The sequence below is a fragment of the Macaca thibetana genome, chromosome 13 (assembly GCF_024542745.1).
Source record: "Macaca thibetana thibetana isolate TM-01 chromosome 13, ASM2454274v1, whole genome shotgun sequence".
Lineage (NCBI taxonomy): Eukaryota > Metazoa > Chordata > Mammalia > Primates > Cercopithecidae > Macaca > Macaca thibetana.
In genome coordinates, this window is record NC_065590.1 from 79559513 (window position 1) to 79581354 (window position 21842).

At 40.7% G+C, this 21842-nt stretch overlaps 1 protein-coding gene across 1 annotated transcript in view; it reads right to left on the reverse strand.

The window, feature by feature from the left end:
- Positions 1-4908: 4908 nt before the first annotated feature.
- The window catches only part of SLC4A1AP (solute carrier family 4 member 1 adaptor protein), a 31846-nt gene continuing 14912 nt past the window's right edge, over positions 4909-21842 (reverse strand). The window contains exons 9-14 of the mRNA XM_050753981.1: positions 17547-17658; positions 14608-14848; positions 11860-11946; positions 11098-11165; positions 6111-6180; positions 4909-5238 (exon numbers count right to left, since the gene is read on the reverse strand). Of these exons, the coding sequence (XP_050609938.1) occupies positions 5189-5238; positions 6111-6180; positions 11098-11165; positions 11860-11946; positions 14608-14848; positions 17547-17658 (628 nt within the window). The 3' untranslated portion in view covers positions 4909-5188. The remainder of the gene's footprint in view (positions 5239-6110; positions 6181-11097; positions 11166-11859; positions 11947-14607; positions 14849-17546; positions 17659-21842) is intronic.

Sequence of the window (21842 nt, forward strand, 5' to 3'; positions counted from 1 at the left end):
CGCCTTGGCCTGCCAAAGTGCTGGGATTACAGGCCTGAGCCATCGTATCCAGCCTATTTTTTTTTCTTTTTTTTTTTTGAGACGAAGTCTTGCTCTTGTCCCCCAGGCTGGAGTGCAATGGTGCAATCTTGGCTCACTGCAACCTCCGCCTCCCAGGTTCAAGCAATTCTCCTGCCTTGGCCTCCTGAGTAGCTGGGATTACAGGCACCTACCACCACATCTGGCTAATTTTTGTATTTTTAGTAGAGATGGGGTTTCACCATGTTGGCCAGGCTGGTCTTGAACTCCTAATCTCAGGTGATCTGCCGGCCTCGGCCTCCCAAAGTGCTGGGATTACAGGTGTGAGCCACTGCACCTGGCCTATTTTTTCTTTTTCTTAGTAGAGATGGGGTCCCACTGTATTATCCAGGCAGGTGTCAAACTCCTAGCTCAAGGGATTCTCCCACCTCAGCCTCCCAAAGTGTTGAGATTACAGGTGTGAGCCACCACATTTGGCCTTACCTATTATTATTATTATTATTGGAAATTTTAAATACAAAATAGTTAATAAAGTTTTGGCTTTCTAGACGTGTTTTTAGGTCCCTTGAAAATTCTTAAAGTGGCTGGGCGCAGTGGCTCACGCCTGTAATCCCAGCATTTTGGGAAGCCAAGGCAGGACGATCACTTGAGGTCAGGAGTTTGAGACCAGCTTGGCCAACATGGTAAAACCCTGTTTCTACTAAAAATATAAAAAATTATCTAGGTGTGGTGGTGCGCACCTGTAATCCCAGCTACTCAGGACTCTGAGGCAGGAGAATCACTTGAAGCCGGGAGGCGGAGGTTGCAGTGAGCCGAGACTGTGCCACTACACTCCAGCCTGGGTGACAGAGTGAGACTCTGTTTCAAAAAAAGAAAATTTTTACAGTGGACAGAGACTTGTTTTAATGTTAAATACATATGCCTGACTTTTTCTGTTCAAAACGCTGCTTACTCTGATACACATATTTCACTTTTTCCCCCAACAAATGAGTACCCATACCCAGGAAAAGTTTTGTTCCTTGTACCAAAGATAGGGAGATCCAGCTGTCCAAGACTGAAGTCTGCTTTCAAAACTCCTGTCACCTAGTCTTTAACCTCACCTACTAGTACCTGCCATCCAACCCTACCCGCCCACAACTGTTCTTCAGGTCTCTCTTCTGAGATCCAGACGTATGTATCCAACCAACTGCTTTTTTGACATCTTTACTTGGGTGTCTCAAAGGAACAGCAAGCTCAACTTGTTCCCCTTACCTCAATGAATGGCCTATCACCCATTGAGATGTACAAGCCAGCAATCTGGGACACACGCTCAATTCCTTCCCTTTCACCCCCAGACAATTCCATCACTCAGTCTTAGCCATTCTACTTTTAAAAATATTGTTGGGCTCCATTTACCTCTTTCCATCTCAGTCTTCACTTAATTTAGTCCACCATGATCTTTCACTTGGACTTCTGCAGACTTCTAACTTGTTTTTCCTGCATCCTCCTGCCTTCTTCCATCCTTCTTCCACGCTGTAGCTTGAGTCTTCTTTTAAAAATCCAAACCTGGCCAGGCATGGTGGCTCATGCCTGTAATACCAGCACTTTGGGAGGCCGAGGCGGGCAGATCACAAGGTCAGGAGTTCGAGATCAGCCTGGCCAACATGGTGAAACCCTGTCTCTACTAAAAATATAAAAATTAGCCAGACGTGGTGGCGGGCACCTGTAATCTCAGCTTCTCAGGAGGCTGAGGCAGGAGAATAGCTTGAACCTGGGAGGTGGAGGTTGCAATGAGCCGAGATCGTGCCACTGTACTCCAGCCTGGGCAACCAGCGTGAGACTCTGGCTCAAGAAAAAAAAAAAAATCCAAACCCAATCATTTCACCATCACTAACAATCCAATGGCTTCCCATTGCTCTTTAAATATAGAGGCAGATATAATACAGAACTCCCAGGGAGGCCAGGACGGCAGACCAGGGACAGCTTGCTTACAGTTAACTCTTTGTGTTCCTGCTGTAACAGCATATTTTATTTCATGACTAATAACCTTTTGTTTCTGAGAAAAGGAGACAGGATTACTTTGAAATCTGGTACCCATAAAACTGTAACCCATATAGTTCAGAGATAATTAGCCTTCGAATAGAAACTTTCAAATATCCATTAACTGAGATATACATTTTTAAAAGATGTCATAAAGAAAATTCTTAGCCAGGTAAGACCTTAAAGATGAATTAATGTAGAGCAGGGGTTGGCCATCTACAGCCTGTGGGCCAAATCCAGCCTGCCATTTGTTTTGATAAACAAACACTTAATGGAACACAGTCACACTCATTCATTTGTGTATTGCCAATGCTGTCTGCATAAAGCAGTAGAGTTGACTGTTACACCAGACTATATGGCTTGCAAAGCCTAAAATATCTGACCCTAAACAGAAAAGGATTGTTATAGAAAACAGTGCTCTAGAGGTTTCCCACCATGGGCTCCACATTAGAGTCACCTGGAGTACTTGTGAAAGGGATCACCTTGCCAGATGCGGTGGCTCACACCTGTCATCCCAGCACTTTGGGAGGCTGAGGTGGGCAGACTGCTTGAGCCCAGGAGTTTGAGACCACCTGGGCAACATAGTGAAACCTCATCTCTATAAAAAAATATAAAAATTACCTGGGCATGGTGGCATGTACCTGTAGTCCCCGTTATTTGAGAGGGTAAGGTGGGAGGATAGCTTGAGGACAGGAGGCAGAGGCTGCCGTGAGCCGTGATAACACCACTGTATTCCAGCCTGAGTGACAGAGCGAGACTCTGCCTCAAGAAAAAAAAAAAAAAAAAGGATCACCTCAGAGATTCTGATTAAATCTGTCTGAGGTGGGAAGCAAATATTGCAATTAAAAAATTTTACATTTCTCCAGGTGATTCTAATATGTAGCCACAGTTGAGAATCACTGATCTAATCCTATCTCCTCTTTCACTGATGAGGAAAGTTAGGCCCAGATGTTAGGATCTATTCCCCCTTTGTAATAACAACTATTAACATCTATAAAACCCTGTAAATTATATTCACCTACATTATCTCATTTGATCCTTAGAACAATCTGAGGTTCCAAGAGTAGGAAGCATTACTGTCCCTGCTTCACAGATGACAGAACTGAGACTTGAAGAATTTAAGACATCTGCCTACAATTCCTTAGGGTCATTGTGAGGGTAGGCGGAGGAGTGGGGTGTGGTGGGGTGGTGTGGGGGGGGGGTGTGTCTCCAATCCCTTTGCCTTCACTTCAACCACAGCAGATATATTTTTACTTGTTCAAGTATTAGGGTCCCACATACAATTTTGTTTGAATAGAGTTTCACCTCTGAAGATCATTGATCTAGCTCAGACTTTTTTGTTCAGTGTTTTAATCCAAAATGGCATAGTCATTCTGTACCCAAATTCCTGTCATTTCTTACATCATCAACCAGTTTTTCCTTGTTGGTCTACATGAAGTCCAAAATAATAGTTTCTCATAATACCAACATTCCTTTTTGAGAGATGAAGAACTTATCACTTTTAGCAGACCAGACTTCCCACATCTGTCAGGATAACTGAAGTTGCTCATTATTGCTTCCTGCCTACCTCCGTGCATACTGTGTAATCCATTTTAGGAAAGCATCAGCCTCATTCACTCTCTAGCTCAGGCAGCATTTTTCCTCCCTGCTGCTTATGTCTGCCTCAGCCTACCCCAAATGCTCTCCACTTTGCTTCACTCTTGGGCTTTCCTTTCTATGGAAGTGAAGCACTAATGATGGGGAGGGTGAGGGGAGGATATAAGACATCTTCTTGCATTTCTTCCTGTTCCCAGAGAAATTCTTCCTATTCCCCTCTCCGCAGAGGTGAGAAGCCCCACAATGGGCAGAACACATGCAGCTTTTCATTCCATGGCCTTATCTGCACCCTTCCACAAGAGAAGGAATGACTGATTGGTCAGAGTTCTGGACATTCAGCAGGCTGAGTTTTCATCAGCACTAGTGCCTGAATGCACAAGGTGGTGCCATAGTTAACTTTGTCCTGATAAGTCAGGGTCTATTCTCAAACCTGATAGGACGATTATAGTTGAAGGTTGTAGGAAGCCCCCACTGTGAACCTACTTTTAGTACCAAGAATGACAGGGACACCCAGAATCACACCCATAGCATAACCTCATATTTCAACAGTTATTTGAGGAGGCAATATCAGTGAGTTCTGCAACCCAACCACCAGAAGCACCCTATTACTCAGGAAAAGCATAGTCCTTAAGTCATAATGAAAGAGGCTGTGACCTTTAATCAACGTAAGGTCCCAACATTAGGTCCCGGAGGCAGTGGCCTGTAATCCTAGCACTTTAGGAGGCTGAGGAGAGCGGGATTGCTTGAGCCCAGGAGTTTGAGACCAGCCTGGGCAACATGGCGAGACCCCATCTCTATAAATATAAAAATGAGCCAGGCACAGTGGCATGTACCTGTAGTCCCAGCTACTCAGGAGGCTGAGGCAGGAAAATCACTTGAGCCTGGGAAGTTGGGACTGCAGTAAGCTGTGATCATGCCACTACACTCACTCTAGGCAACAGAGTGAGACCCTGTCTCAGAAAAAAAGAAAAAAAAATTAGGTCCCAGTGCTTTGGGAGGTTGAGGTAGGAGGATCACTTGAGGCTAGGAGTTCAAGACCAGCCTGGGCAACATGACAAGACTTCATGTCTCCAAAAACTTTAAACAAAATAATTAGCCAGGTGTGGTGGTGGTACATGCCTATAGTCCCAGGTACTTGGGAGGCTGAGGTGGGAAGATTGCTTGAGCCCAGGAGTTCAAGACTACAGTGAGCTAGGATTGCACCACTGTACCCCAGCCTAGGTGACAGAGTAAGACCCTCTTAAAAAAAAAAAAAAAAATTATGAACATTTTTGTCTTCTGATTTTAATAGGATCATGTCTCTCACTTTACAAATTCTCAAAACATATGGTTCCCTTTTTACATATATATATAAACACTTTTAAACATAAATATCAAATGCATGAGAATCATATGGGCAGATAAATTTAGGAAGCCAAGAACACAGAAGGAAAGGCCAGTCACCAGATCTTACAAATGATCATCTAAACTTCTCTGGCTATTTGATTTTGATACATTATCCCAAATATTCCATGTCACATGGTCCACAAGTTCTTCTTTTGGGATTCTGAAGCAATCAATAGCCATACTTGTCATTAAGATGGGTTCTGCCATCTCCACTTTGACCTAGATCAGAATATAAAAAAAGAAATACATTATTTACTTTTCCAAAGTCAGGAGAGAAAAGATATTCAGGTATCAGTAGGCCAAAAAGTAAAATAGACAAAAAGGTTTATTCTTTGATAGAAATTTTACTTTTTGTATGAAATTTCAAAATACAGCCTTCTTTTCACTTCTACCCTAACATTTGTTAGCATAGAAAAAGTAGACATCTCTAGTAACTAAATTCTATTAGTTACTAATATATTAGAAATCTCAAGCTGTGATGAACATATGAGGAAGTAAGTATCTCATACATTGCTTTAAGGGTGTGTGTATGAGCATAAAACTGGTACAATCTCTATAGAATGCAATTTATATTATCTTCAAAATGTTTATACCTTTGATCCAGAAGGTTAACTTTTATGAATTTTTTTCTACAGATGCTCCTCTGTACTTAGCATTTTATATAAGTATCCATAAGAAACTAACAATTGGTTGTCTTGTGAGGAAAACAACTGAGTAGCTGAGGCACAGCCAGAATTGTTTTCCTTTCTTTTGACTTGGTAAAACCCAGATAACATTACATCTGTAAACACTTCTGTATATATTCCTAGAAGACAAGGACTTTTTCCGAAAAACATAACTCAACATCATTCACACTTTAAAAAAATCAACAATTTCTTAGTATCATCAAATATCCAGGTAGTGTTCAAAATTATCTGACTTGCTAATAATTTTTTTAAAGAGTTGTTTGTTTGAATAAGGATCCAAACATGGTGTACAAATTACCACTACATACTCTTGTAACTTTCTTATTTTGAACCTTAAATCTATATTACCTATTCAAAAATATAAATAAATGAACCTTAGAGGAAAAAAAAGTAAAAACAATCTACCTTCAGGTGGGACCCACACACAGTAGTCTGGGTCATCTTCAGGATATTTGGAAGAAAGTGTTGGTGGAAGCTAAAAAGAAAAGATGGATTGTTTTATTCACAAGAATTTCTCTCCAGAAACCTTACAACTGCAGAAGGGATTGGGGTCCTATTGTTAGCCTCCTTAAGCAGAATAAACGTTAGCCAAGAATTTTGTATCCAGCAAAACTAAGTTTCATGAATGAAAAAGAAATAAAGTCTTTTTCAGACAAGCAAATGATGAGGGAATTTGTCACTACCAGACCAGACCTACAAGAAATACTAAAAGGAGTTCTAAATCTTAAAACAAAAGGTTGACATGCACCAGACTAGAACCTCTTGAAAGCATAAAACTCACAGGGCCTATAAAAAAATAATACAATGAAGGAAGAAAAATATCTAGTTAACAATCAACATGATGACTGGAACAGCACCTCACATCTCAATATTAACATTGAATGTAAATGGTCTAAATGCTCTACTTAAAAAAAAAGTCACAGGCTGGGCACAGTAGTTCACACCTGTAATCCCAGCACTTTGGGAGGCTGAGGTGGGTGGATCACCTGAGGTCAGGAGCTTGAGACCAGTCTGGCTAATGTTGCGAAACTCCATCTCTACTAAAAATACAAAAATTAGCTGAGTGTGGTGGTGCGTGCCTGTAGTCCCAGCTACTTGAGAGGCTGAGGCAGGAGAATCACTTGAACCCGGGAGGCGGAGGTTACAGTGAGCTGAGGTCATACCACTGCACTCCAGCCTGAGCGACAGAGCGAGATTCCATCTCAAAAATAAATTAAATAAATAAATAAATAAATAAATAAAACCAAGTATCTGCTGTCTTCAAGAGACTCACTTAACATGCGAGGTTTCTTATAGACTGAAGGTAAAGGGGTGGAAAAAGATATTCCACAGAAATGGAAGTCAAATGCAAGCAGGAGTAGCTATTCTTATATCAAATAAAACAGAATTTAAAGCAACAACACTAAAAAAAAGACAAAGAAGGCCATTATATAATTATAAAAGGATCAACCCAACAAGAAGATATTATAATCCTAAATATATATGCACCTAAAACTGGAGCTCCCAGATTCATAAAACAACTACTACCAGATCTAAGAAAAGAGAAAGACAGCAACACAATAATAGTGGAAGACTTAAACACTCCACTGACAACAGTAAACAGATCATCAAGGCAGAAAGTCAACAAACACTGGACCTACACTACACTCCAGAACAAATCGACTAACATAGTTACAGAACATTCTACTCAAGAACTGCAGAATATACAATCTTCTCATCGGTGCATGGAATATTCTCCAAGATAGACCATATGATAGACCACAAAACAAATCTCAAATTAAAAAAAAATAGAAATCGTATCAAGAAACCAACTTGAAAAGGAACCCTCGAAACTACACAAATACATGGAAATTAAACAATCTGCTTCTAAATGATTTTTGAGTTAACAATGAAATCACTGGAAATTTAAAAATTCTTCAAAATAAATAATAGTGACACAAGTTATCAAAACCTCTGGGATACAGCAAAAGCAGTGCTAAGAGGAAAAATTTATAGTGCTAAATGCCTACATCAAAAAATCTTGAGCCAGGCGTTGTGATCCACGCCTATAACCCCAGCACTTTGAAAGGCCAAGGCAGGAGGATTGCTTGAGCTCAGGAGTTCAAGACCAGCCTGGATAACACAGTGAGACCTCATCTCTATTTAAAAGAGAGAGAGAGAGAGAAAGTCTGAAAGATCACAAATTGACAACCTAATGTCACACCTCAAGGAACTGGAGGAACAAGAACAGACCAAACCAGGCTGGGCGCAGTGGCTCATGCCTATAATCCCAGCACTTTGGGAGGCTAGTGTGGGTAGATTGCTTGAGTCCAGGAGTTTGAGACAAGCCTGGTCAACATCGTGAAATCTCATTTCTAACAAAATAAAAAAATTAGCTGGGCTTGGTGGTGCCGCCTGTAATCCTAGCTATTCAGGAGGGCTGAGGCAGGAAAACTGCTTGAACCCGGGAAGCAGAGGTTGTAGTGAGCTGAGATTGCACCACTGCACTCCCTGGGCAACAGAATGAGACTCTGTCTCAGAAAAAACAAAACAAAACAAAACAAAACAAAAACAAAAAACAAAAAAAAAACAGATTAAACCCAAAGCTAGCATAAAAGAAATAACAAAGATCAGAGCAGAACTAAATGAAATTGAAACAAAAGAAATTGCAAAAGATCAATGAAAAAAAAAAGGGGGTTTTTGAAAAGATAAACTAAATTGATAGATCATTAGCTAGATTAGACAAGAAAGAATATTCTATATTAGTTCAATTAGAAATGAAAGTGGAGACATTACAACCAACACCACAAAAATACAAAAGATCATTTGAGACTACTATGAACACCTCTATGCACACAAACTAGAACATCTAGTGGAAATGAATAAATTCCTGGAAACATACAACTCTCCTAGATTCAATCAGGAAGAAACAGAAATCCTGAACAGACCAATAACAAGCAGTGAGATTGAGTCAGTAATAAAATATATTACCACCACCAACAAAAAAAAGCCCAGGACCAGATGGATTCACAGTCAGATTCTACCAGACATTCAAGGAAGAACCAATCTTACTGAAAGTATTCCAAAAGATTGAGAAAGAAGGAATCCTCCCTAACTCATTCTGTGACGCTAATATTGCCCTGATACAAAAACTAGGAAAGGACATAACATAAAAAAGAAAATTAGAGACCCATATCCCTGGTGAACACAGATGCAAAAATCCTCAATGAAAGACTAGTAAACTGAATCCAACAGCATATCAGAAAGATAATACACCCTATTCAATACACCATGATCAAGTAGGTTTCATCCTAGGGATGCTGGGATGGTTTAACATATGCAAGTCAATAAATACGACACATCACAGAAACAGAATTAAAAACAAAAACCATATGATCATCTCAATAGATGCAGAAAAAGCATTCAATAAAAGCCAGCATCTCAGGATCACTGCAAGCTAGGAGTTTGAGACCAGCCCGGGCAACAAAACAAGACGTATTTCTACACAAAAACCCACAAAAATTAGCCGGGCATTGTGGCACACAACTGTAGTCCCAGCTACTCAGGAGGCTGAGGTGGGAGGATCACTTGAGTCCAAGAGCTTGAAGGTTGCAGTGGGCCATGATCACACCACTGCACTCCAGCCTAGGTGACAGAGCAAGATCCTGTCTCAAAAAAAAAAAAAACAAAAAAACATAAAAAATAAATTTTTTTTACAGCAACTTGGAGCTAGAGGCCATTATTTTAAGTAAAGTAACTTAGGAGTGGAAAACCAACTACCATATGTTCTCACTTATAAGTGGGAGCTAAGCTATGGGTATGCAAAGGCATACAGAGTGGTATGATGGACTTTGGAGACTCAGAGGAAGGAGGCTGGGAAGGGGATGAGGAATAAAAAATTGCATATTGAGTACAATGTACACTACTTGGGTGACAGGTGCACTAAAATTTCAGACTCCATCACTATATGATTCATCTATGTAACCAAAGAACCACTTGTAACCCAAAAGCTATTTTTGAAAAATTACATACAGGTATAATTTTAACTCTAAGAATTATTGTCCTTATGCCTGTTAGCAAACAAAAACTAAGAGAGAACAGTTTCTATTAATGATCTTGACATAAGTAACCTACTTGGGGGAATATTTTCTCTGAACCTTTTTTCCATAAAGCATCACAAGCTGATTTTCAGCCAGTGAGTTATGTGACACTCTTTAAAAGGGGCAGTTAACACACTGCAGGTATGACTGCTAAATGGTATAGCCCCCAGAGAGGGAAATTTGGCATTTACCTTTTGGCCAAGGTTTAGAAAAGTTAACAGAGCAAACCTGACTGCTATCCTTTGAAAACCTGTTTGCAGGGTTTGCCCTTGGCTGGCATTTGGGAATCTGGAATTTGGGAAGGTTTCTACCATCCTAACTGACAAGAATGACTTACTGTGCCTAAACTGTTTGTGCAAACAACATGATTCATGCTGAACACCTGCTTTCCTTCTGGAAGTCTGAATTTTGGTAGATGCCAGGCAGGGAATGCCTACGCGATCAGTCCCCAATAAAAACCCTGGGCACTGAGTCTCTAATGAGCTTCCCTAGTTAGCAACATTTCACAAGTGTTGCCACAACTTGTTCTTAGGGGAATAAAGCATGTCTTGTGTCACTCTACTGGAAGACATCCTTGGAAGCCTGTGCCAGGTTTCCACCATATTTTGCCCCATGTTCCCTTTCCCTTTGCTGATGGTGCCTGGTATCCTTTTGCTGTAGTATATCAGAGAGGCAAGTACAATCATACGCTGAGATCTGAGTCCTCTTATGAATTACCTAACCTGTGAGTGGTCTTGGGGACCTCCTGACACAACCTGGCACTTCTGGGAGCTTACTATTTCCACACAAAATTATATATATACAAGACTGTTCATTATAGTATTATTGTAATAAAAGACTAAAAACAACCCAAGTGTCCTTCTATAAGGAACTGGTTAGATAAGGTCCTCCATACGGTGAGAAACTCTCAATATACTGATACAAAATAATTTCCATGGGTGGTTTAAATAAATAAATAAATAAATAAAACATACAAAAAACAGATGTAGAGTGGAGTACGTTACATCCTACCTTTTGTGTAATAAAAGGAGGAAAATAAGAGTATGTTATTCAAATGTCTTTATATGGCATAATAGGATATAAAGAAAGATTCATAAACTAATAAAAGAGATGCTTGTATATGAGCAGTTATAGGGAAGAGAGTGATAAAGACAACAGAAAATTCAAAAATAAAAATCAAAGAATCTAGATTTCTAGGAGAGGGGATAAGGCTGCTGCGAACTCTGTTAAGTCAGTCTCCAAAGATTCACTCTTCTGGATGTGGTCCATGACAAGGGGATTCATTTTTACTCCAAGACAAGTGAAATACTTACTTTGCCTGGACCAGGCGCTTTCTTTTTCTTCAATTCATCTCTGCTTTTCTCATATTCATTCTTTGATGCTAATTTAAGAAAAACAAAAAACAAACAAAAAACTGGCCAAAGCTATTTTCAGTATAAGTAAAGTAAAAAGGAAAAATTCTTCCTAAAAGAACATTACAATTATTGACGAAAAGATGCTCATGACAATGCAATTCTCAACAATTCCTTCTACTACTGTAAAAACTACATTAAGAGAAAATTTTTCCTGGATGAATAACCCTAGTTTTTAAACCCTAAGGCTGTTCCACAAGCTTGAATATAACCACATTATGTGAACAAGTTAAAAAAAAAATGAAGCTGATTTTACTAGTCCACAGTTTAACCATGACAGGTAAAACCAGAGTAAAGCAGTCCTTTTAACAATTTCTTTTAAGATAGTTTTGGAATCACTCCCATAATAGGTACATATTTGACTTTGGGAGATGTAAAATTGTGGAGAGCTTTGCACAGCCGGAGGGAAGCATCAAAGCATTAGGTGCTTTGTGGGGCAGGGAGAGGGAACCTCAGAAGGTAGAAGAGGAGTAAAAGAAAGGCAAATGGGATGGCACCAAATACAAACCTCTCTTATATTCCAACTTTGTCCAGGGGCCTAGTGGCAGCATAACTGAAGGACCATTCTCTGTGCTGCCTTCAGGTCAGCTGCCAACCCCTCCCTTATGAAACCAGTCAGCCACCTGTGTGCAGAGCAGCAACGAAGGCTGCTGTACTACTTGCCTGAGGGTCCCTCGCACAATGAAGTGGTTTCGCTACTGTCTTGATAATCTTTATTCTGTTCTTCCTCACTAAGTTGAGACATGTTTTCTATAAAAAGCAGTATCAAAGCATATTGTCATTATTTAATTCATGGTGGAAAGCCAAACAAACAAAAACAAGAGAAACAGAAGCTAAGTACATAATCATCCAGTTTTATTATCATCAGCTTCAACTAATTTTAAGGTTTTAAATAAATATTTCCAAATATATTACAGAAGACTGCCGATTTTTCACTTAAAACACTAACTAACATTGAGGTGAAACTTTTTAGCAATACTTACCAAAGGCCTCAAAAATGTACATACTCCTTGGCCTAGAAATTCTACTCCCAAAACATATTTTTTTAAAAATCAGAGATGAACACCAAACTGTATTATTATTTTAGAAATAGGGTTTTTCTCTGTTGCCCAAGCTGGAGTGCAGTGGTGCAATCATAGCTCACTGCTGCCTTGAATTCCTGGGCTACAGAGATCCTCCTGCCTCAGCCTCTAGAGTAGCTAGGACTACATGCATGTACCGCCATGCCCAGCCAATTTTCTTTTTTTTTTTTGTAGAGTTTCACCATCTTGCCCAGGTTGGTTTCAAACTCCTGGGCTCAAGTGATTCTCCTACTTTGGCCTCCCAAAATGTTGGGATTACAAGTGTGAGTCACCCAGCCTGGACCCAAAATTTATTATATGTATGTTTGTAATAGCAAAAATTAAGAAATAACCTACATGTTTAATAATTGAGATCTGACTAAATATATTATGGCATATGCATGTGATGAACCACTATGCTCCTTCTCCAAAACCGCATTTTAAAAAGAATAGTTTAAGGCATAGGAAAAAAAAAAAACTAGGTTATAAAATAGCAATATATAAGCTGGGCATGGTGGCTTACGCCTATAATCCCAGCACTTTGGGAGGCTGAGGTGAGAGGACTGCTGGAGGCCAGAAGTTTGAGACCAGCCTGGGCAACAGAGGGAGACCCTATGACTCTATTTTCTCTACAGGTATGTGCCTTGGGAGGTCAAGGCTATAGTGAGCCAAGATCACACCACAGTACTACAACCTGGGTAACAGAGTAAGACCCTGTCTCAATAAAAGTGAAAATTAAAGTAAAAATAAAAATAAACCACAGGAAAAAAGGGCTGGGGTAATCCCTCATCACTGCAAATTTACTAATTATTTAATTTTTTTTGTTTTGTTTCTGAGACCGAGTCTCACTCTATCACCCAGGCTGGAGTGCGGTGGTATGATCTCAATTCACTGCCACTTGTGTCTGCTGATTTCAAGTAATTCTCCTGCCTGCCTCAGAGCCCTCCCGAGTAGCTGTGATTACAGGCATGCACCACCACGCCCAGCTAATTTTTTTTGTATTTTTAGTTGAGACGGGGGGGTCTCACCATGTTGGCGAGCCTGGTCTCGAACTCCTGACCTCAGGTGATCCGCCCGCCTTGGCCTCCCAAAGTGCAGGGATTACAGGCGTGAGCCACTGTGCCTGGCCAAATTTACTAATTATTTAATCTTATAAACCAAGTTTCAAAATCTAAGCTATTTTTACACATACATATTTACTTTGGTCCGTTAAACAAAAAAATTATACTTATTGCTCCCTTCCTGCTGAACTGTTTATATCCACCCTCACAATATATGGCTCAAAGACCAAGCTCATGTAAGCACCTTTTTGAAAAGGGGAATGCAGATACAGAATACTTACCTCTCACAGATGAGGAAACAGTAACTTTTCTGTTTCCCAGACAAATGAAGGTGATTCAAGAGAAGGGCTACGTACCAGGCCTGGTATTTTTACATAGCCAAGTCTGGTTTGTTTTGGAAGTAGACACGCATGCATTCCCATATATTCAGTGCCAGTTTTTATTGTTTCTCCTCATATTCCTTATTTTCTGAGATCTTTATCTTGCTAACCAGTTTGGCCAACCAGCAGGAAAATAACCCCTGCAGTTGACAAGGGATGAAGGATACTAAGAAGATAAACAATGATCTTTAGGGGTGGGATTGTGGGGATTTCTTTTTTTCCCTTTGGACTTTCATGTATGATCTATAGTTTCTAAAATGCACATATAATCCTTTGTAATTAGAATATATATATATATATACTCTCTCTATATAGAAAAGACAGAATTGATGTATATATCTATATCTATATGAATATCAATCTATTCTGTCTTTCAACATTTTTCATCAACTATTTGCTGAGGCAGGTGGATATGTGTCAGGTTTTCTGCTAGGTTCCAAACACAAAAAGATGAATGAAGCAAGATCCTTCTTGAGAACTTTAGTCCAATGGGTACAATTATGTTTTGGCCTCTGTTTTAGGGATGGAGGAAAAAATGAGTAGGGGTTGACTTATCCTGAGACCACCTGATCAGGCTCCATCATCTACCCTATTCCACTGCCCTCCAACTCACACAGTGGCAGCAGCTCAGCATTATTCCACAGCAGCTATGGTTCCAGATTCCATAGCCTTCAATTTTCTGTAATTCTGGAATGGATTGGAAATAACTGCCCTTAATTTGCAATGAGGACAAATAATGACTGGCGGTCAAAGAAAGAAGACCAAGAAAGTATGTTTCCTTACTACAGAGTCAGTATATCACATACAAAGTCAAATGCACAGATAAGAACTGGCCTTGCTTTTTAAAACCTATCCACAATCAATGTAATTGCCCACTGAACAACACAGGAAGGAGAAGAAAGATATTACCATGGGTTTGGGTTTCTTTAAAATGTGTGAGATCTGTGGGATGCCTCATTTCCTGCACTGCTGCTTCTGGCTCTATCTCTGGCTGTGGCCTACTGAGGCTTCCATCCTCCAGTTTTTTCTTTTCATGCTCCTCCTTTTCTTTCTCTTCTTCCTCTTCCTCTTCCTCCTCCTCTTCTACTTCAGGCTCATCTTTCATTCTCATTAGAGTTGGAGGGAGTTCTGGACGCTTGGGGGGTAACTTCTAAGGGGAAACAAAACCATGAACAAGTAGTTCTACTTAATGACAACAAGAGATAAATCTTTTCAAGGAGGTCAGTCTAAATGTGTTGAATGTTTACCCTCTTTAGGATGATGAACTACACAGAAGTCTGCTAGCGGTGGGACTTTCACCCCTAGCAGGGGGGGAAATTTTACCCCTCTACAGACCCTAAACAAGTGTCTTTATTATTTCCTAGAGTCAAAGATTACCAAATACCAAACACTTGAAAATAGCTTGTAGGGAACTAAAATAGTTATTTCAGATGAGTGCCAGCTACAGGAATTCTGTCCTGTTATAACTCATGATACTAAAGAATCTCAATTGATTACAAAATCTTCTAAGGAATAAATCAGACAATCAGAAATAAGTCATTTGTGCTGCTTTTTCATTTTAGACTTAGAGTAATTTCAAGGGAACGGGATGTAAATCAGTCAAACAGATCCTGAAGAAAAGGAGGAAGACATTTCTCAAAGAATAAAGCTAAATATTCTAATCAAAGCCATTCAATAAAAGTACTTATTAGAAAAAGCTGATCACGGTTATGGAATAGAGGGAAGGAACCAAAGTGTATCTTGGTTATATCTTTTTTTTTTTTTTTTTTTTTGAGACACAGTCTTGCTCTGTGGCCTAGGCTGGAGTGCAGTGGTGTGATCTCAGCTCACTGCAACCTTTACCTCCCCGGTTCAAGCGACTCTCCTACCTCAGCCTCCTCAGTAGCTGGGGTTATAGGCACGTGGGCCACCGTGCCCAGCTAATTTTTGTATTTTTAGTAGAGACGGGGTTTCACCATGTTGCCCAGGCTGGTCTCAACTAGTGAGCTCAAGCAATCCGCCCACCTCAGCCTCCCAAAGTGCTGGGATAACAGGTATGAGCCACCGCGCCCGGCCTATATTATCTTTTAAATATAGGACTTAGTTCTAACATCCTCTAAGGAGGGCTTTTTAGTAAAAAGTTTTCTACTTAAAACCTAAGTCCCCACCACAACAGATTGAAAAGCCTCCTTGTTAGGTAAACCATTACTCATTCAGAATACATAGTGAGGCCAAGGTGGGTGAATCACGAGATGAGGAGTTCGAGACCAGCCTGGCCATGGTGAAACCCTGTCTCTACTAAAAAAAAAAATACAAAAAATTAGTTGGGTGTGGTAGCGGGTGCCTGTAATTCCAGCTACTCGGGAAGCTGAGGTGGGAGAATCGCTTGAATCCGGGAGGAGGAGGTTGCAGTGAGCCAAGATCGCCACTGCACTGCAGCCTGGGCGACAGTGTGAGACTGTGTCTCAAAACAAACGAGAATACGTAGCTAGGACTTCAGACCTCTGCCACCAGAGGGCAGTATACCCTAATTCAGGGTGTTTTGGACGAATTGTGCCCCCTGCCACCCAAATTCTTGTTTGAAGTCCCAACCCTCAGTACCTCAGAATATGACTGTAAATTAAATTAAATTGAATTAAAATAACACTGTTAAGGTGGGGCCCTAACTCAGTATGACTCGCGTCCTTATAAGAAGAAGAAGAGACACCAGGGGTGCAAGTGCACAGAGGGATGGCCATCTGAAGAGCCAGCAAGGGGGCAGCCATTGGTAAGCAGAGGAGAGGCCTTAGAGGAAACCAACCCTGCTGGCAACTGTGAGCAAATAAATTGATGTTGTTTAAGCTGCCCAATCCCTAGTATTTTGTTATGGTGGCCCTAGCAAACTACTCAAGGTTCAGCTCTTAGGGGTAATGAAAACCTTTTAAAAACTGAATCCATGAATAGGAATATAGATAAAGCAAAAACATACAGACATATATTGGAGGATAGAAAGGAAATCATAAAGCTCAAGAGACAGACCTAGATCTGATTACCAGCTTAGTTACATAATACTGGTGTGATCTGGTATTTAACTTCTCTGACTCTATTTCCTCATTTGTAAGAGGTAATAATTCCCACACAGCACAAGGTGTTGGAAGGATTAAAGGAAGAAAAAAAAATCATATGGCAGAGGCAGGTGTACACATTATGTTCTTAACAAATGTTGGTGAGTCTGAATACTACATCTATCCACCTGGGGAAAAGCATTTAATGCAGGAGACCAATTCTTAAATGCAACATTCATGAGAAATTAATAAACTAGTATTCTAATTTACAAACCATTTACTTGCAAATTGATTGGCATAAATTAATTCATCAATTCTTGATAACCCTAAGCTGAGAAAAAGAATCCACGAACCAGCCAGGCACAGTGGCTCACGCCTATAATCCCAGCATTTTGGGAGGCCAAGGCAGGTGGATGACGAGGTCAAGAGATTGAGACCATCCTGGCCAATATGGTGAAATCCCATCTCTACTAAAAATACAAAAATTAGCTGGGCATGGTGCAGCGCGCCTGTAGTCCCAGCTACTCGAGAGGCTGAGGCAGGAGAATTGCTTGAACTCGGGAGGTGGAGGTTGCAGTCAGCTGAGATCACACCACTGCACTCCACCCTGGTGACAGAGCGAGACTCTGTCTCCAAAAAAAAAAAAAAAAAAAAAAAAAAGAATCCAAGAACCATGTTCTGGGAAAGATGTGATCATACCAAGCCCACAGCCCTTTCTCACATTACTATGGAATGAGTCATTTGTAGTTTCAAAAAAGAAAAGAGAAAAATTAGCTCAGGGATAACTCAAGGGCTAAAAGTTTAACACCCTGACTCACAACTTACCCCTACTGTTCCAGTTTTTAATTTGAATTTGCTTCCTCCTTTCATGGCACCAAACAGAGGCAATGTAAGCTTTTTAGCTTTGTTTTCTGCACCTGTAGTCTGACTTTCAGTCCTAGGAAGAAAGAATAATTATACACATCTATTCCAGTGAGTCCAAAGTTTTATCTAAAAATACTACGACACTGACAAAGAAACCTCTGGCAAAATAAAAATTACTACAAAATGAATATCTAAGCATATAACAATAAGAAAGAGGTATTCAGACCAACAGTTTTTGAATGGACAAGAACAATGCTGACTGTCACAGACACAGAGCTATTAAGGGCCTGATGAGGCTGCTCCCTTAGTCAAGTAATTTACAACATGCTACATGACTTCACACCCATGAAATGACTACAGTACAAAGGTCACTTGCAAAGGAGAACATGTAAGCAGCAGGAGATGGATCCATGATGTAAAGCCCTATTTCCCACCAACCTCTGAAGGTGTCTTACTTATCTGGAGCTCCCACTTAACTGCAATAGCTCTGAGCACTTAAAAAAAAAAAAAAGTGTGCATGGGGATGGGGGTAGAGTATGCAGGATACCCAGTGTAGTAATGACAAAGATTTAGTGACAGACTGCAGCTGCTGAGACTGTCAGCCTTCTCAATGGCTGGAGAGAGTTATAAAAGCTAAGCCCACTAGGGCAAAGCTGAGGAAGGACAGTAGAAATTAGAAAAGAAATAAAGACAAGACAGTAGAAATTAGAAAGGCAGGGGGAGAACAGAGCAAAAACAAAAGGGATGGCAGTTGAGTTGACAAGATACTCAGAGCAGACAGAGGTGACAGTGACAATATGGCATGAGGAGACAGAGGAAACCCCAGAATAACCATACTAGACCGAAAAGAAAGCCCTATGCTTTCTTCACATTGACCATGGGACAGCCCTACAAACTGGAATATAAGGACAGTACTGACATTCGACTCACAGTCACCCATACCAGATGCTGGCTACCTGGCTGCCCTCCCTGAAGCCCTCCTTGCTACTACTGCCTTCTTTTACCTAAGTCTTACCCCCTTAGTAGCACTCTTGGGTCCAGCCTCAACCCCCTTTCTCCCTACCAGAGATAAAACCCATTCCCTTGCTAAGGGCACCAGAAGAATGCTGCCTGCCTGGCCGTGAAGGACATTTCGTCAAATCATTATCCTTCACACCCTTCCCGACAGGCCTCAGGAAGGCTCTGGCATAGAAAGACAGAAGCAACAGCAACAGAGATGTTTTCAGCTACATTAAAAAGCTGGGCTGGCCTAGAGGATAAGCTAAGACTGGCTCAAAGGAGATGAAAAAGCAGAAGATGGAATCACAATCAAAATTGCTTGCAGGGGTTAGGGTAGGAGGCAGAAAGTATGGAAGTTCAACCCTTAAGTGAAAAGAGGAGGAAGAAGATACACATCTAGGCCAGTATCCAAAATAAGAAAGGGAGGAAAAACCAGGCAAGCACACAGACTGATAGTAGGAAAGGAGGCTCTGGAGGAAGCTGAGACATATTTCGTTTTCATATTATTATTATTATTATTATTATTATTATTATTCTTGCCCCAAATGTTGTTGTTGTTTTCCAAAGCAGAGATTTGCTTTTATTTTTTGTTTTTGTTTGTTTGTTTGAGATAGGGTCTTGAAACCTCACTCTCCCAGGCTCAAGTGATACCTCAGCCTCCCAAGTAGCAGGGATTACAGACGAGCACCACCATACCCAGCTAAGTTTTTATTTTTTTATTTTATTTTATTTTTTATCTTATTATTATTTTTTTGAGATGGAGTCTCGCTCTGTCACCCTGGCTGGAGTGCAGTGGCGCGATCTCGGCTCACTGCAAGCTCTACCTCCCGGGTTCCCGCCATTCTCCTGCCTTAGCCTCCCGAGTAGCTGGGACTACAGGCGCCCGCCACCACGCCTGGCTAATTTTTTGTATTTTTAGTAGAGACAGGGTGTCACCGTGTTAGCCAGGATGGTCTCGATCTCCTGACCTCGTGATCTGCCCGTCTCAGACTCCCAAAGTGCTGGGATTATAGGCGTAAGCCACTGCGCCCAGCAGTTTTTATTTTTTGTAGAGACAGGGTCTCACTATGTTGCCCAGGCTGGTCTCAAACACCTAGACTCAAGTCATCCTCCCACCTCACTCATTCTCCTAAAGTGCTAGGACTACAGGTGTGAGCCACTGTCCCCAGCCACTTTATTAACAAATAGTTTTACTCTAACAAAATTATTATATGATTCTTACTTTTTCCAGTTATTTGTTATTTAAAACTAGAACTGCAACTATATTACAGTAAATTTAGACCTAAGGTGGTATGGCTATTTGGTATAGGATTTTCTTTTCAAAATTCAGTATATCTGAATAGAATAGAAAGTATATTCACATGTTTGAAACTCAAGTATAAAGCACATATACTCTGAAAAGTCTCCCTCCCATTGCTGTCCCCCAGCCACCCAGTTGCCTTCCCCATTGGCAATCAGTATTACTAGTTTTTAACTAATCTTTCCGGAGATACAGTAGCAGGTGCTATCCCTCCCAGATTCCCTTTATCAGGCCAAACAGCTACAGCAGACATCAGCTGCTAAAGGTTTACATCTGCACCCTTCCCAGAATTACTGAGTCCCTCCCACCCCCAAGTCATGGGCAGCCTATGACCAATGAAGGGTTGGGAGGACGGGGTATGAAAACCCAAGCCCCTTGCCTTCATGGCATCTGTGGTGCCATTCAGGCTCTCCTGAAACCATATCTTAGTCCAGCTTCTTCTCCTGCCCTCTCCTGCTTCCCTCACTCCCATATAGATTTCTCCAGAGAGCACTCTCTTAATAAACCACTTGCAGATGAATCTCCGATTCAGTCTGTTTTTAGGGAACCTGATCTAAACAGACATTATGAACATAAGCAATGGCCTACTTACCTATGTATTCTTCCCCCGCCATCATTTTTACAGACAGTGCCTGTTATACACACCGTTCTGCACCTTGCTTTTGTTACTCATCTTGATAGTGTTTCATATCTTACATATAGTTGCCTCTTTTTTTAACAGCTATATGGTGTTCTATTGTATATCTATATTATAAATAATTTAATCCATCCCCTTTGATAAACATTTAGGGGATTTCTAATCTTTTACTATTATTAATATAAACAATGCTGTACATCATTTCCTAAGTATGTGAGGGACAAATTCCTAGAAATGAAATAGATCAAAGGGCATGTGCATTTGTAATCAGGATAGAGAATGTACTAATTTGTCCTTCAATGAGCAATATAAGAAAGTGCCTTTTTGTCAGCCTCATCAGCACAGTATAAAATCATAATTAATCTTAATCAAATTCATATATAAAAATGGTATTAAGGCCAGGTGTAGTGGCTCACACCTGCAATCCCAGCACTTTGGGAGGCTGAAGTTGGCAGATCACTTGAGGCCAGAAGTTCAAGACCAGCTTGGGCAACATGGCAAGACCCCATCTCTACAAAAAATTAAAAATCAGCCAGGTATGGTGGGGCATGCCTGTGGTCCCAGCTACTTGGGAGGCTGAGGCAGGAGGATCACTTGGTCCCAGGAGGTCAAGGCTGCAGTGAGCTGTCACTGTGCCACTGCACTCCAGTCTGGGTGACAAAGTGAGACCCTATCTCAAAAAAAAAAAAGAAAAAAAAGGTATTAGGTTGTAGTATTGTATTTCGCTCATGATCATGAAGTTGAGCGTCTTTGTATAAAAGATGCTATTTGTATTTCTTTTTCTGTGGTCTGTGAGTATACATCCTTTACCAATTTTTCTCCTGGGTGGTTGGCTGTCTACTTATCATTCAGAGGTCTTTTTATTAATAATTTAATCTTTTTTGAGATAGGAACTTCCTCTGTCACCCATGCTGGAGTACAATGGCACGATCACAGCTCACTGTAGCCTCGAACTCCTGGGCTCAAGCAATCCTCCTACCTCGGCTTTCCCAAGTAGGTGGGACCACAGGTATGCTCCAACATGGCTGGCTAATGTTTTTATTTTTTGTAGAGATAGGGTTGGGCCGTATCACCCAGGCTGGTCTTGAAAGTGATCTGCCTGCTTCAACCTCCCAAAGTGCTAGGATTACAGGCGTGAGCCACTACACTCAGCCTCAGGGGTCTTTTCATATTAGATAAATTAGCTTTTTGTGCATGATGCTTTTTAAAGGAGTTTATTCTACACTAAAAGATTAAGTAAAAAAAAACTTCAGAACCTTCCAATGTATCAGAAATCAACATAGTTGTCTCAGAAAATCCTCTATCAGACTGTATTTCACAA